The 13,431-nt window shown below is 43.0% G+C and overlaps 1 protein-coding gene across 1 annotated transcript; it reads left to right on the forward strand.

The window, feature by feature from the left end:
• Window positions 1-1,624: 1,624 nt before the first annotated feature.
• Window positions 1,625-12,135, forward strand: LOC143825310 (vomeronasal type-2 receptor 26-like). The gene is made up of 8 exons (XM_077313334.1): window positions 1,625-1,769; window positions 2,356-2,536; window positions 3,770-3,874; window positions 4,440-4,731; window positions 6,152-7,012; window positions 7,361-7,588; window positions 9,506-9,632; window positions 11,225-12,135. Exons 1-8 carry the CDS (start codon window positions 1,625-1,627, stop codon window positions 12,133-12,135), a joined length of 2,850 nt encoding a protein of 949 aa, XP_077169449.1.
• The last annotated feature ends 1,296 nt before the right edge of the window (window positions 12,136-13,431 follow it).

Consider the following 13,431-nt stretch of genomic DNA (forward strand, 5'->3'; position numbering starts at 1 on the left):
ATTATGTGTGAATCAGTTTACTCCGAATTTTCATGGCTGCTGCGTAGAACCTGGCAACACTGCGTTGTAGCACAATTTGTGTCTGTGAGCAGTAAGGAAGGATAAAATTGACCTGAATGCCCTTGTACTCTATATAACAATGGTGACATAGAAATGGAAGATATATCTTTATGAAACTGGAAATGAAGAAGACATATATGTTCCATTTTTTTCCCTATTTGAATAGAGCCAAATGGGCATTTCCTCTTTTCTTATATCTTCCTTCAAGTACAGCTGAAGGAAAGGTGTTGCAAGTAGCTCAATTAAAAGCTCAAGGTGATTGGGTACCTCAAGACTAGATAAATGTGCCATGGGGCAGTGAAGATACCTACTGCTTTCACTGACAATAAGCATGAAAAAACAGCTGGTTCTGAATAAACATACCAGCAGAAAAAAGAGAACCTATCCCAGGCTCTCAAAATCAGTATACAATATAGTATTTATATAATATTCCTTAATAAGATATTAAATCCAATGTCAAAATGAGTCTTTTCTCTATGTTCATAATTAATGAAGCAACCGGAATGGACTCTAGATTTGTGCTATTTCCAATGTTGAATTTTCATCAGTGGTTGTTTCCTCCTAAGATTGTGAATCTAGAAAGTTTCCAATATTTCAATATTCATCCAACTCAAAGTTGTAGTATAAACTCTACAGCTCACAGGTATGGGAGAGCTTTGTCAAGAGACCACTACTACAAGGCCACTATTCAAAATGTAAAGGTAAAATTGCCCATATTCCAAACAGGACCTTTCCATATGTCAGTATTTTAATATCATATTGCATGGCTTGGTATGGTAGTTTATCTTTATCATAGTTTCCCCCACACACATACGAACAAACCCAGAAACATTTTTTGGCTGGACTTCAAGGTTAGTCCACAGAAACTTGCTGATGAAACAACAGCTGGATTGCAACAGCTTCACAGGTTGTCATAAATAGTTTCCTCCCTATTGCATTCACAAAGTTTTTTTTTTTTTCTGGCATTCCTACAATCTATTTTTTTCCCTGACATCACATGAGATGCACTCTTTTTGCAGAGTAATACAGCAGCTGAGGTTTGGTGATTGCTAGCTAGATAATTCAGCTGAGGTTTCAGCAGGGCAGCCCAAATTTTGGTATTATTTCAGGTCTCAGTGCTGGCAGAATGATTCCATTTTGCAGGCCCTGCAGAACTGTCCCAGGTCGCGGGTAGAGTGTTACATCAGACTCGAGTGTCTTCAGTCTCATAACTCACCTTTTCACCCCCATGAATATCTAAGGTTCTGAAGAAGTGTTTATTCATACAAAAGCTCACACTACTTTGACTACTACTTTGTTAGTCTTAAAGGTGCCATTGGACTCAAATTGTATTCTGCAACTTCAGACCAGCATGAAATCGGAGTGGGTAGGACCCAGTGAAGGACCAGACACTAAGCAAGTAATAGGGAACAGGAGGAAACTTGTGCCATTTTTAAAATTGGTACTATGGAACCTAAGGAGCTGAACAACCTCTTGGATGTCTTCTAATGTCTGCCTCAGACTTCCTGCTGGTTGCCAGGCAACCCTAGAAACAGACTGAGTTTGTAATTGAGGAGATTTGATGATGCCTCCAGAAATTCAATTCCCATGTTTTCCTGGTTGGCTTTATCACTATTCAGCTGTTACAAGTCTGTGTCCCATGGAAGAGTTTCAGGGAACATGTTGGAGTCAACATATTGTCTTCTGCAAAGTTGTAGACAATCCATCAGGTGAGTTGGTCAATTACTTTCCCTATAATCAGAATAATCATCATCATCACTTCTACTTTTCTCCCTCCATCCCCTGGGAGTTCCAGTGACCACAGAGGGGAAATGGTATTATTGTTGCTTCTGCTATTCCTAGCTGGAAAGCAAGAAGAAGAAGAAGAAGAGTTGGTTCTCATATGTTGCTTTTCTCTATCCAAAGGAGTCTCAAACAGGCTTACAGTCACCTTCCCTTTCCTCTCCCCTGTGAGGTGGGTGAGGCTGAGAGAGCCCTGATATCACTGCTCAGTCAGGACAGTTTTAACAGCGCCGTGGCAAGCCCAAGGTCACCCAGCTGGTTGCATGTGGGGGAGCACGGAATCAAACCTGCCTTGCCAGATTAGAAGTCTGCACTTCTAACCACTACACCAAACTGGCTATCAAAGAGACAAAGAGAGGCTCTCGGTTCACTGATATTTTACATTGTACTGTCTGTCAAGCGTGCCTTCTATGCTACTAAGGAATTCTTGAACTATATCATAAGAATAGGCGAATTGGTGACTGTGTGAAATGCTTTCATGGAAAATGGTTCTATTTGTCACTTCTGTGTTAGTGCAGGTGGTGAGCAAAGCTCCGTATTCTCCGTGCCCCATCAATCGCCCACTTCCTATTGTTCACAAGTACTATCAGTCAGGAGACCTGCTCATTGCTGGAATTGTCTCTAATGTGTTTCAGTTTTCTGATGCTCTCTCTTTTGAAGCACGTCCCTCTCCCAGTTCCTCTGATTCACTTTTGTAAGAAGGATTTATTTCAGATTATTGCTTTATGTTTTTATTGTCATGAAAGGTTTAATATCTGCTATTAAATTGATGGTCTCCCTCCTAGTGAGACTTTGTCTTAAATTACAGGTGTTCCTGTAGAAAACCAGTGGGATATCCTAAGTTCTAATGAATACATGGAAGGGAAAAACACAACTAACACAAACCTTTGCAGTTTACACACTTTCAGAGGATTATGGTCATTTGTTGGTTGAACAGGAAGAGGGGCTTGACATGTAGAAGGTCCCAGGTTTGATCCCTGGCAGACTCAGTTAAAAGATCTGAGAGTAGGCTACATGAAAGACCTCTGCCTGTGGTCCAGAAGACTTTCTGCCGATCTGAGTACAAAATATTTATAGAATCATAGAATCATACAGTTGGAAAGGGCCATTCAGGCCATCAAGTCTGACCCTTGTTCAATGAATGATCAGCCTTAAGCATCCATGGTCATATATATCCAGCTCTTTAAAGATCACCAGTAAAGGGAAGCTCTCCTCCTCCTAGGCCCATTGACATACTTTGATGGACCAAAGATCTGAGTCCGTGTATGTACCTGTGTCTGAAATGTAAGCATCCTTATTTGATAGCATCCTTTCAAATTGGAAACTACTTGTAGATGTTTATGTCACAAATAGAAGGCATAAGAAATTTCAGACCCTCAGAATGATACTGCAGTAGACATCCGAGGGTCTTTGTGAATGTAAGGTAAAAGGTAAAGGTATCCCCTGTGCAAGCACCGAGTCATGTCTGACCCTTGGGGTGACGCCCTCTAGCGTTTTCATGGCAGACTCAATACGGGGTGGTTTGCCAGTGCCTTCCCCAGTCATTACTGTTTACCCCCCAGCAAGCTGGGTACTCATTTTACCGACCTCGGAAGGATGGAAGGCTGAGTCAACCTTGAGCCGGCTGCTGGGATTGAACTCCCAACCTCATGGGCAGACAGATTCAGACAGCATGTCGCTGCCTTACCACTCTGCGCCACAAGAGGCTCTCTTTGTGAATGTACTGCCTGTCAAAACCATTTCACTGCTGAAACTGCCTTTTAGAGAAATCAATAGTTCCATGTCCAGGACCCCTCATAGTTGTCAAGCCATTGGGCTGTGAAATTTGTTTTCAATGTACTTAGTAAATTGATGTTGCACTAAATTGCATAAAATGTCATCTTCAGAAGTGAATTGGTTGCGATGCACCATATCCCTCTTATTGCAGAGTATTCCTTCAGCTTTACCAGAACATCCTGGCTTTGGTGTTTGCAGTAAAGGAGATCAATGAAAGACCTCTGCCTGTGGACCAGAAGACTTTCTGCCGATCTGAGTACAAAATATTTATAGAATCATAGAATCATACAGTTGGAAAGGGCCATTCAGGCCATCAAGTCTGACCCTTGTTCAATGAATGATCAGCCTTAAGCATCCAGGGTCATATATATCCAGCTCTTTAAAGATCACCAGTAAAGGGAAGCTCTCCTCCTCCTAGGTCCATTGACATACTTTGATGGACCAAAGATCTGATTCCGTGAATGTATCTGTGTCTGAAATGTAAGCATCCTTATTTGATAGCATCCTTTCAAATTGGAAACTACTTGTAGATGTTTATGTCACAAATAGAAGGCATGAGAAATTTCAGACCCTCAGAATGATACTGCAATAAACATCCGAGGGTCTTTGTGAATGTACTGCCTGTCAAAACCATTTCACTGCTGAAACTGCCTTTTAGAGAAATCAATAGTTCCATGTCCAGGACCCCTCATAGTTGTCAAGCCATTGGGCTGTGAAATTTGTTTTCAATGTACTTAGTAAATTGATGTTGCACTAAATTGCATAAAATGTCATCTTCAGAAGTGAATTGGTTGCGATGCACCATATCCCTCTCATTGCAGAGTATTCCTTCAGCTTTACCAGAACATCCTGGCTTTGGTGTTTGCAGTAAAGGAGATCAATGAGAATCCAAAACTCTTACCCAATGTCACTCTTGGCATCAACATCTATAATAACTACATTAGACCAAGCTCTACATATCATGCAGCAATGGAACTTCTCTCCACTAAAAGGATGTTCATTCCCAACTATAAGTGTGACAACCAGAACAACGTAGTAGCAGTTTTGGGAGGACCAAAGTCAAACTACTTCCTCTATATGGCAGATGTTCTGTGCATTTTCAAGATTCCACAGGTAAAATGGTCTCATTTTTCTTAACAACAAATTCACTTTTCTTTTGCATTCAGGAGTAGTTTTACATTAAAACTGTCTCAATTTCTGATAAACCAATTGCAGTGTTTGTGTTTTGATATTTTTTTTTAGGCCTAGGCTAGTTAGATTTTGAAAGTTAAGCTAATTTGGCTCTGGTTTGTACTTGGATGGGAGACCACCATGGAAATCCAGGGTCAGGCAGTGGCAAACCACCTCTGTTTGTCTCTTGCCTCGAAAGCCCCAAGAAGGTTTGCCATAAGTTGACTATACCACTATCAGCATGACGTCTAGATTTTATTACCCTTATTTCCCAATTTGTTTAAAGGCAGAACTTCCTTTGTGAGAAACTTAATGGTTCAGTTGTCATGTCTGTCTTTCTTATCCAATATATGGATATATATATTGGACACACATACACACACACACACACACACATATATATTCCATGGGGGGGGGAAAGGAGGGGAGAGAGAAGATTTTAAGGCGATTTTAAGCCATTTTGAGACTCCTTCTGGTAGAGAATAGTAGCATGTAAGAACCAAGTCTTCTTCTCAGAGACTGAACATTCCAGAGAAAAAGAGGTGATGGCTTGGTCATCAAATAACATTGCTCCTACAATGTAACAAGATACAGAACCTTAATCTGAGATTGAGTCCTGTGACACCTTTATGACCAATACATTTTGTTCAATATTGAATAAAGTTGTGTTGCTCATAAAGATTCCACTGGACTCAAACTTTGTTCTAGTGCTTCAGAACATCATGGCTACCCACCAGACCAGAATTTATCTTCTACATAGAAGTATGCAAACATGTTCTTCCTGTTTTCACCGGAAAATACATGTTCAGCATCCAAATAGGAATATGACAATTATGTAATATGGGATTAAATTCCTTAGGAAAGCCATTGATTCTTAATTTACCAATTATAATCCAGAGATACAGCTCTTCTTGCATTACCATTGTAAGGAATAGTATTAGATGTGAAAACAATAGAACACTTAAAAGGTTATGTACATGCTACCAAAGTTCCATTAATTTACACGCAATTCATGGCTACCCATGAAAAGGGCTTTCAAGATCAGGGAAAAGCAGAGATACTTTGCCAGAGTTTTCATCTACAGAGTCATCCTTGGTGGTCTCCCATCCAAATTGGGACCTGGTTTTACTGCTGCCTTACAATCTTATTTAAATGCTAAGGAATATTATTAAAATATGAAATTGAGAAGGGAAAGGGTGCATTCTGTATATCAGTAGAAAGTGTTAAAATCTGATGTGTACATCGTATAACACACCTTGACACTTTGGAGGAAGGCAGGCTATAAATTTAATTAATTAACCACTAACCCAGGAGATTCTTTTATTTAGAGATAATTCTCTGCTGTCTCCTATATTTCCTTTAGCTCCTTTATGGCTCTGCTCCAGTGATGAACAACAAAAACAAAGCCGTTTTCCTCTACAAGATGTTCCCCAGTTGGACCAATCAGTACATGGGGATGTTGAGATTACTGCTTCATTTCAGATGGATATGGATTGGGGTGCTCTACGTGGATACTGAATATGGGCAGCAATTTGTGCATAAAGTACTTCCTGATTTTTCCAGGCATGGTATCTGTTTTGATTTTATAGCATTTTTCCCATCAATCACTTTTTCTAATTCTTTTTCTGACATGGTTATAGGAAACAATGACTTAACATCACTTGTCATGGGGAGCACAGCCAAAGTAGTGGTGGTATATGGTGAAATTCAAACCATGATAATTTTGCAATTCTTGCTGAGAGTTGCAGAATATAAAGAGATACCCATGAAGACAAAAGCCAAAGTCTGGATTCTGACAGCCCAGATGGATTTCACGTCCACTAAAATTCAAAGGAGTTGGGACTTAGACTTCATCCATGGTGCTTTATCTTTGGCTGCTCCCTCCAGGGAGGTGTCGGGATTTGATCATTTTATTCGGGCAAGAGACCCTCCCGCTGAAAAAGAGGATGGCTTCATTGGGGACTTTTGGAAACATGCGTTTGGCTGTTCACTCCCCAGTACCACAGAAACCACAAGTGATGAGGAAATCTGTACTGGGGAGGAAAAGCTGGAGAGTCTTCCTGGGTCAGTCTTTGAAATGAGCATGACTGCCCACAGCTACAGCATCTACATGGCTGCATATGTTGTGGCACATGCATTACATGCCATACATTCGTCCAAGCTCAAACACAGAGTGCCAGCAGATGGAAGGAGAAAATTGCTTTTGAATCAACAACCATGGCAGGTAATGCCAAAAAGGCATTTAAATGTAGGGAAGTTCACCAAAACCGGAAATCTGACAGTCAGAATTGATGTACAAGAGATCCCAAACTGCACGAGGCATCCTTGGTTCAAAAGCAGGCATTTTTAGCAATTAAACATCTGTTTCATAACCTTTCAGTGCTTACATTCACTCAACTCCACCCCACCCCCCCCATCATTCTCCCTGTTTCTTTGAAACCAGGACTTTTCAGAAATCTTGTATGTCAGCATTTTGCCAGTTCCTCTATTAGTTTCTCTACTTGTCTTAATGAATTACAAACCACTATTCTCAAGTATTATGTGTTAAAATACTTCTTTTTTACAACTCTAGCTCCATGAATACTTGAAAAAGGTCTCATTCAACAATAGTGCTGGGGACCCAATTGCCTTTGATGAAAATGTGGAGCTGACAGCTGGATTTGATATCATCAACTGGGTCACATTTCCTAATGAGTCCTTTTTGAGAGCCAAAGTTGGAACGGTTGACCCCAAAGCTCCCGAAGACAAAATGTTCACCATTCAAGAAGACAGAATCATTTGGCCCCACGTGTTTAACAAAGTAGGTTCTCTATGATTTTCAGGACATATTGTTTTAGTTTCCTGGTCTTCCGTTAATGGTTCCTAGCTCAAAGTCTGGAACAGTTCAGCCTCTGTGGTCAGATAAATTTCATCCAATCCCATTTTCCTTTTTGAAACCATAATACTGCATAATTTTGAAAATATGTCAACTTAAACAATGTCGTTATCTGTACACCGCCCGTGGCGCCACGGGCGCCACGGACTAAATAAAACAGTAAGGGGTTCTGGGGCGGGATGTGTCCGGGATGAGGAAGGGTCCGGATTGGACCCTTCCTCATGACAGACAACCGGAGGGACCAAACGGCAGGCGCGAAGCGCCTGCCGATTGGTCCCTCCGATTCCCAGCCCCAGCAACTGCGAGCCGCGCTCAGCGCGGCTCGCAGTTGCTCCCGGCCTGACGTGGTGAGAGGCGCGAAGCGTCTCTCACCGCGTCAGGCCGGCCCCAAGGAAGCCCCCGCCGCAAACACAACACAAGACTCCAGCCGCCGAGAAGCTGCAGAAAAAAAAGAAACACCCCCGGAGGAGCCTTTCGCCGCTAGCGCGACGAGAGGCAGCAGAAAAAAAAACCCCTGTAGGAGCTCCAAGCCGCCGCGCCGACGAGAGGCAGCAGAAAAAAATTAACCCTGTAGGAGCCTTTCGCAGCTCCAAGCAGCAGAAAAAAAAACCCTGTAGGAGCTCCAAGCCGGCACGCCCACGAGAGGCAGCAGAAAAAAAAAACCCTGTAGGAGCCTTTCGCAGCTCCACGCAGCAGAAAAAAAAACCCTGTAGGAGCCTTTCGCAGATCCAAGCAGCAGAAAACAAAACCCCGAAGGAGCCTTTCCCAGCTCCAAGCAGCAGGAAAAAAAACCCCTGTAGGAGCTCCAAGCCAGCACGCCCACGAGAGCTAGCAGGAAAAAAAAACCCTGCAGGAGCCTTTCACAGCTCCAAGCAGCAGAAAAAAAAACCCTGTAGGAGCCTTTCGCAGCTCCAAGCAGCAGAAAAAAAAACCCTGTAGGAGCCTTTCGCAGATCCAAGCAGCAGAAAACAAAACCCTGAAGGAGCCTTTCCCAGCTCCAAGCAGCAGGAAAAAAAAACCCTGTAGGAGCTCCAAGCCGGCACGCCCACGAGAGCTAGCAGAAAAAAAAAACCCTGCAGGAGCCTTTCACAGCTCCAAGCAGCAGAAAAAAAAACCCTGTAGGAGCCTTTCGCAGATCCAAGCAGCAGAAAACAAAACCCTGTAGGAGCCTTTCCCAGCTCCAAGCAGCAGAAAAAAAAAAACCCTGTAGGAGCCTTTCACAGCTCCACGCAGCAGAAAAAAAAAGCACCTCCTGGTGTCCCCTGGGTCCTAGCGCCCATTGCATTCCTGGTTGCAATGGGCTTTCTTGCTAGTTCTACATAATTGTTCCTTCATCCAAATGTTATTCATCCAAATGTTATTTCAAACTATGGCGACTGAATTTCAACCAAAATCAATAGGATTTGAAGGTCTTCAAATCCTATTGATTTTGGTTGAAATCAAGGCACCACAAGGTCTTGTGGTGCCTTGATCTGGATGGACCAGGCTTGCTGAAATGCATTAACTCTTAGAAGCTAAGCATAGTTAGCCCTGGTCAATCACTGCATGGGAGACCACCAAAGAAGTCCAGGGTTGGCACATCACCCTTGAGCATCTATTGTCTTGAAAATCTTACAGGATCTCCATAAATAGTGGTTGCATGCATTTATGCTTTCTTAAAATCTCTATAATATATGGAAATCTGTCTTCTAGTAGAAAGTATTGAATTATCTCATTTTACATCAAGTGATCTTCAAATGAGATGTTGTTATGTCATGACAGTGTAAAGCTAGTACTTACATGGATGATTTCTTGAATGGGACAAAAAGCAAACAAACCCTGTCCCCCTTCATTTCTGGACAGGTGCAGCCCCTTTCTCTCTGCAACAACAGATGTCATTCAGGCTACAGTAAGAATAGGAAGGAAGGGAAGCCATTTTGCTGCTATGATTGCCGTTCATGTCCAGAAGGGAAGATTTCAAACCTGGAGGGTAAGGACTGTATACATCAAACATTTCCAATATTCCTTTTTCTTCTCCTGAATCAGCCAATAAATGCTGGACCTTTCTGATAGTTAAAGCCTGAATATATTATTTTAATTTTAAAAATACGTCGTTGTATGATACGCATTTGGTGTTAAGATTTCAATGCAGCAGCCATATGTAATCCATAGTAAGCACACCTGAGTCCTCGGCGAAGGAGCCTTTGCTGCGGCGGGGGCAGGAGCGCCGAAAAACGCTGCTGGGGGAAAGGGGACTACAAGTCCCAGAATCCCCAGCGGCAGAGCGCCAGCGCGACGGGGGAAAGGGGAGGGGCTGGGTGCGGCTCCTTATACAGAACTGTTTCAGCAAGCCAGGCTTTTTCCCCTCTTGGTACGAAGCGGGAACCCTCCTTCCCACCCTTGAGTTGAGTTCACCCTTGAGTTCACCCTTGAGTTGGTTATTAATTTGAATTTATTACAATGTCGCATATTTCGTCACAGTGGGCAGATGGTAGCCGGAAGCGGAATTGTCTAGGGTGCCAAGCTTGTGCACTGGCATCCCTAGTAGTTAGGGGTCCCCCTTAAGGGGCTGTGCAGATGTGGAGCCTTTCATGGAGCTCACATTTCCGGGTGGCAGGAAAACCCATCCGAGGCAAAAAACTCCCGGCGGGCTTGCTTTGGGCCACCTCCCTTGTGCAGCAGGCTGGTTTTCCGGGGAAGGAGCAGGCGTGCAAGCCTGGCTCACCCGTTGAAGGATGCCTTCTTAAATGGGGCTTACTTGTGTTCGGATGACTACAAGTAGGCGTGTCCGCTTCCGGGCTGAGCCACTCTCAATGAATAAAAGGCTGTGGCCATTTACCTTGCCAAAGAAATTGTTGCCAGCGTTTCATTAAGGTGAGAATGTAAAACCCTGCAAAGCAATATATGTATAGGCTACTGTACAAAGGTCTTACTGTGGGTATACATTCAGCTAATCCAAGCTGAAAAAAATATATGAAAATCACTGAAACTTTTATTATTTCAGGCAGATATATTTCAGGTGGATATATAAGTTGTTGACTACCAAAATAGCTGAACTTCAAAATTCCCATCCATGCCTCCCACCCTATGAGTTTTCTGCAGAAAAGGGATCTGCTCTCCTGGCTGGGAGGTGATGGATGCCAGGGTGCATCTAGAACCAAACTGTGAGCAGCTAAACAGCTGTGGTGAGGGTGGGTCTTTTCTCATGCCAGGGGACCAACCCTCCAGGTACAGGATGCGTTTGGGTACCAATAAAACTGTGTACTTGCTAACGCCAATATGAAGTCATGTCTTGTGTGGCACACATACCCTCCTTGCCAGTCAATGGAGAAAAGACAAACCCTAGCTTCCACATTTAGTATGCCTGACTACAAGCACAAAATTAGCATTTGAGACACAATGGGGTACCTGAAGGGCTGCTCTCAATAGGATAAAGCAGGATGCTGGTGCTCCTGTTGTGGTTCCATATAGAAGTTCAGCCAATGTCTTATTGTGACATAATTTGAGTGTTTTGGAATATATTCACCACCTTTGGTCAGTGTATTTGCACACCCCTAATGTATACTCACATTTCTTTTTCAGATACCAATGACTGTTTTAAGTGCCCAGAAGATCAGTATCCAAACATAAATCATGACTTATGCCTCCATAAACGTATAAGTTTCTTGTCTTATGAGGAACCATTGGGGATCAGTTTGGCCAGTTCTGCACTTTGCTTCTCTTTTATGACAGCTTTGGTGATTGGGATCTTCATTAAGAACCAGGACACTGCCATAGTCAAAGCCAACAACCGGAATCTCTCCTACACTCTCCTCATCTCCCTCCTGCTTAGCTTCCTTTGTGCATTGCTTTTCATTGGCCAACCTAAGAAGCTGTCGTGTCTCCTTCGACAAACTATTTTTGGCATTATCTTCTCAGTGGCTGTTTCTTCTGTGTTGGCCAAAACTGTCATTGTGGTTCTGGCCTTCATTGTGACGAAACCAGGCTCCGGGATGAGAAACTGGGTGGGAAAACAACTGGGTAACTCCATTGTTCTGTCTTGCTCCTTTATTCAAACCACTATTTGTACAGTGTGGTTAATCACTTCTCCTCCATTCCCAGACTTTGACATGCACTCAATGACTGAAGAAATGATTCTAAGATGTAATGAAGGCTCAGTCACGATGTTCTACTGTGTCTTGATTTACATGGGATTCCTGGCCATTGTAAGCTTCACTGTGGCTTTCTTAGGCAGGAAGTTACCGGATAGTTTCAATGAAGCCAAGTTCTTCACCTTCAGCATGCTGGTCTTTTGTAGTGTTTGGCTGACCTTTGTTTTAACCTATCAGAGCACCAAAGGAAAATACATGGTGGCTGTGGAGATCTTCTCTATCTTAGCCTCCAGTGCTGGATTGCTGGGCTGCATATTTTTCCCTAAATTGTATATTATTGTTGTGAGGCCAGAACTGAACATTAAGGGTCAAATTACTAGAAGACTACATAAAAGACTTTAAAAGTCCACAACAGCAATATATTTAAATCCGGAGTCACTGAATGAAAATGAAAATGCATTAAAAGTGACATGGATATCTTAAACCTTTGCTGAACTGAGATGAGTGTTTTCTGTTGTGACATTTACATCCTCAGTAAAATGTGAGCAGTGAGGCATGATGTATAGAAGAAAGGCAGTGTGCTACTACCCCGTATCTAGCTCCAGATGAATTCTTTCCCAGCTACCCCATTCTGCCCCTGAGCCGAGAGTGGTAACAGCTAGGCAGTCTTCTATTTTTCCTCTGTTAAGACCTCTTTAAATGCTGTTTGATCCAAAATGCCTTTGACCCAATGTGACTGGCCTTCTGGCAGAATTTCTGAGGGATTTTCTCCACACCCTCCTAAGGGGGAGAATCTCCTACTTTCTCATCTTTGCCTCCTGCCTTCCTCTGAGAAACCCAGGTTCCATATTTTCCCCTCAACATGATGTCAGTAGGAGGTGTCTGATTTCCAGTCTTGTAGACAAGAAAACTTCTATATTGAAAGTTTCTTCATTCTCAAGGTGCAGCTTCCAACATGGCACATTGACAGAACTGAAATTACAGGCAAAACAATACAATATAAATCCCGGTCACCCTTCCCTTAGGCAGCTGGTAACTTGGGTGTTAGGGGGAGACATAACATCTCCGTGTCAGGTGCAGCTTCTGGGAATAAGGCCAAAGTGCCTTGTTGTGAGAAGCAGAGGCACTAACGAGAGACATGGCCTTGAAGCTGTGAGCAGGACCTAAAGAAGAGGAGCTGGCTAAGCAGGCAAAATGGACAGCTGATGCAGGCCAGGCCAAAGTGAACAAACATAATTCATGGCAGAAGGCATAGGATTCTGACAGGAGACTATGCAGTTATACAATGCTCAGCTATTTTGGAAGCCTCCTTTGTCTCTTCTGAAGTCGCATCACACCACTGGAAAAACAAAAGATACCTGTCACATTGAAATGTTTCCTTCTCTTGTGTGTGGAAGGTCAACTGACACAAACTTCCCATGAATTTTCAAGCTGTTCCCTAAAACAGTGGTCCCCAACCTTTTTATCACCAGGGACCACTCAACGCCGGGGACCACTCACCAGAGACCACTCAACACCTTTTACTGAGGCCCGGTGGGGGGGTAGTTTACTCCTCTACTCTCAACCACTGCCCTAACGAACTCTGATCGCTATGGTAATGTTTAAACATCCCTTCAAAATAAGATACAGACACGCCACAACAATGAACATAAGGAACATTTTATTTTCATAAAGAGCGGGGGGGGGGGGTAGAAGGCA

Source organism: Paroedura picta, chromosome 16 (assembly GCF_049243985.1).
Source record: "Paroedura picta isolate Pp20150507F chromosome 16, Ppicta_v3.0, whole genome shotgun sequence".
In the NCBI taxonomy this organism is placed as follows: domain Eukaryota; kingdom Metazoa; phylum Chordata; class Lepidosauria; order Squamata; family Gekkonidae; genus Paroedura; species Paroedura picta.

What these genes read in the sequence shown, in the direction of transcription:
- LOC143825310 (XM_077313334.1), top strand. Translation starts at nt 1,625, where the DNA reads ATGCCTCCAGAAATTCAATTCCCATGTTTTCCTGGTTGGCTTTATCAC. An exon ending in AAGACTTTCTGCCGATCTGA is followed by an intron (nt 3,875 to 4,439) that starts GTACAAAATATT and finishes CTCTCATTGCAG; the next exon opens with AGTATTCCTTCAGCTTTACC. An exon ending in GCATTTTCAAGATTCCACAG is followed by an intron (nt 4,732 to 6,151) that starts GTAAAATGGTCT and finishes TATTTCCTTTAG; the next exon opens with CTCCTTTATGGCTCTGCTCC.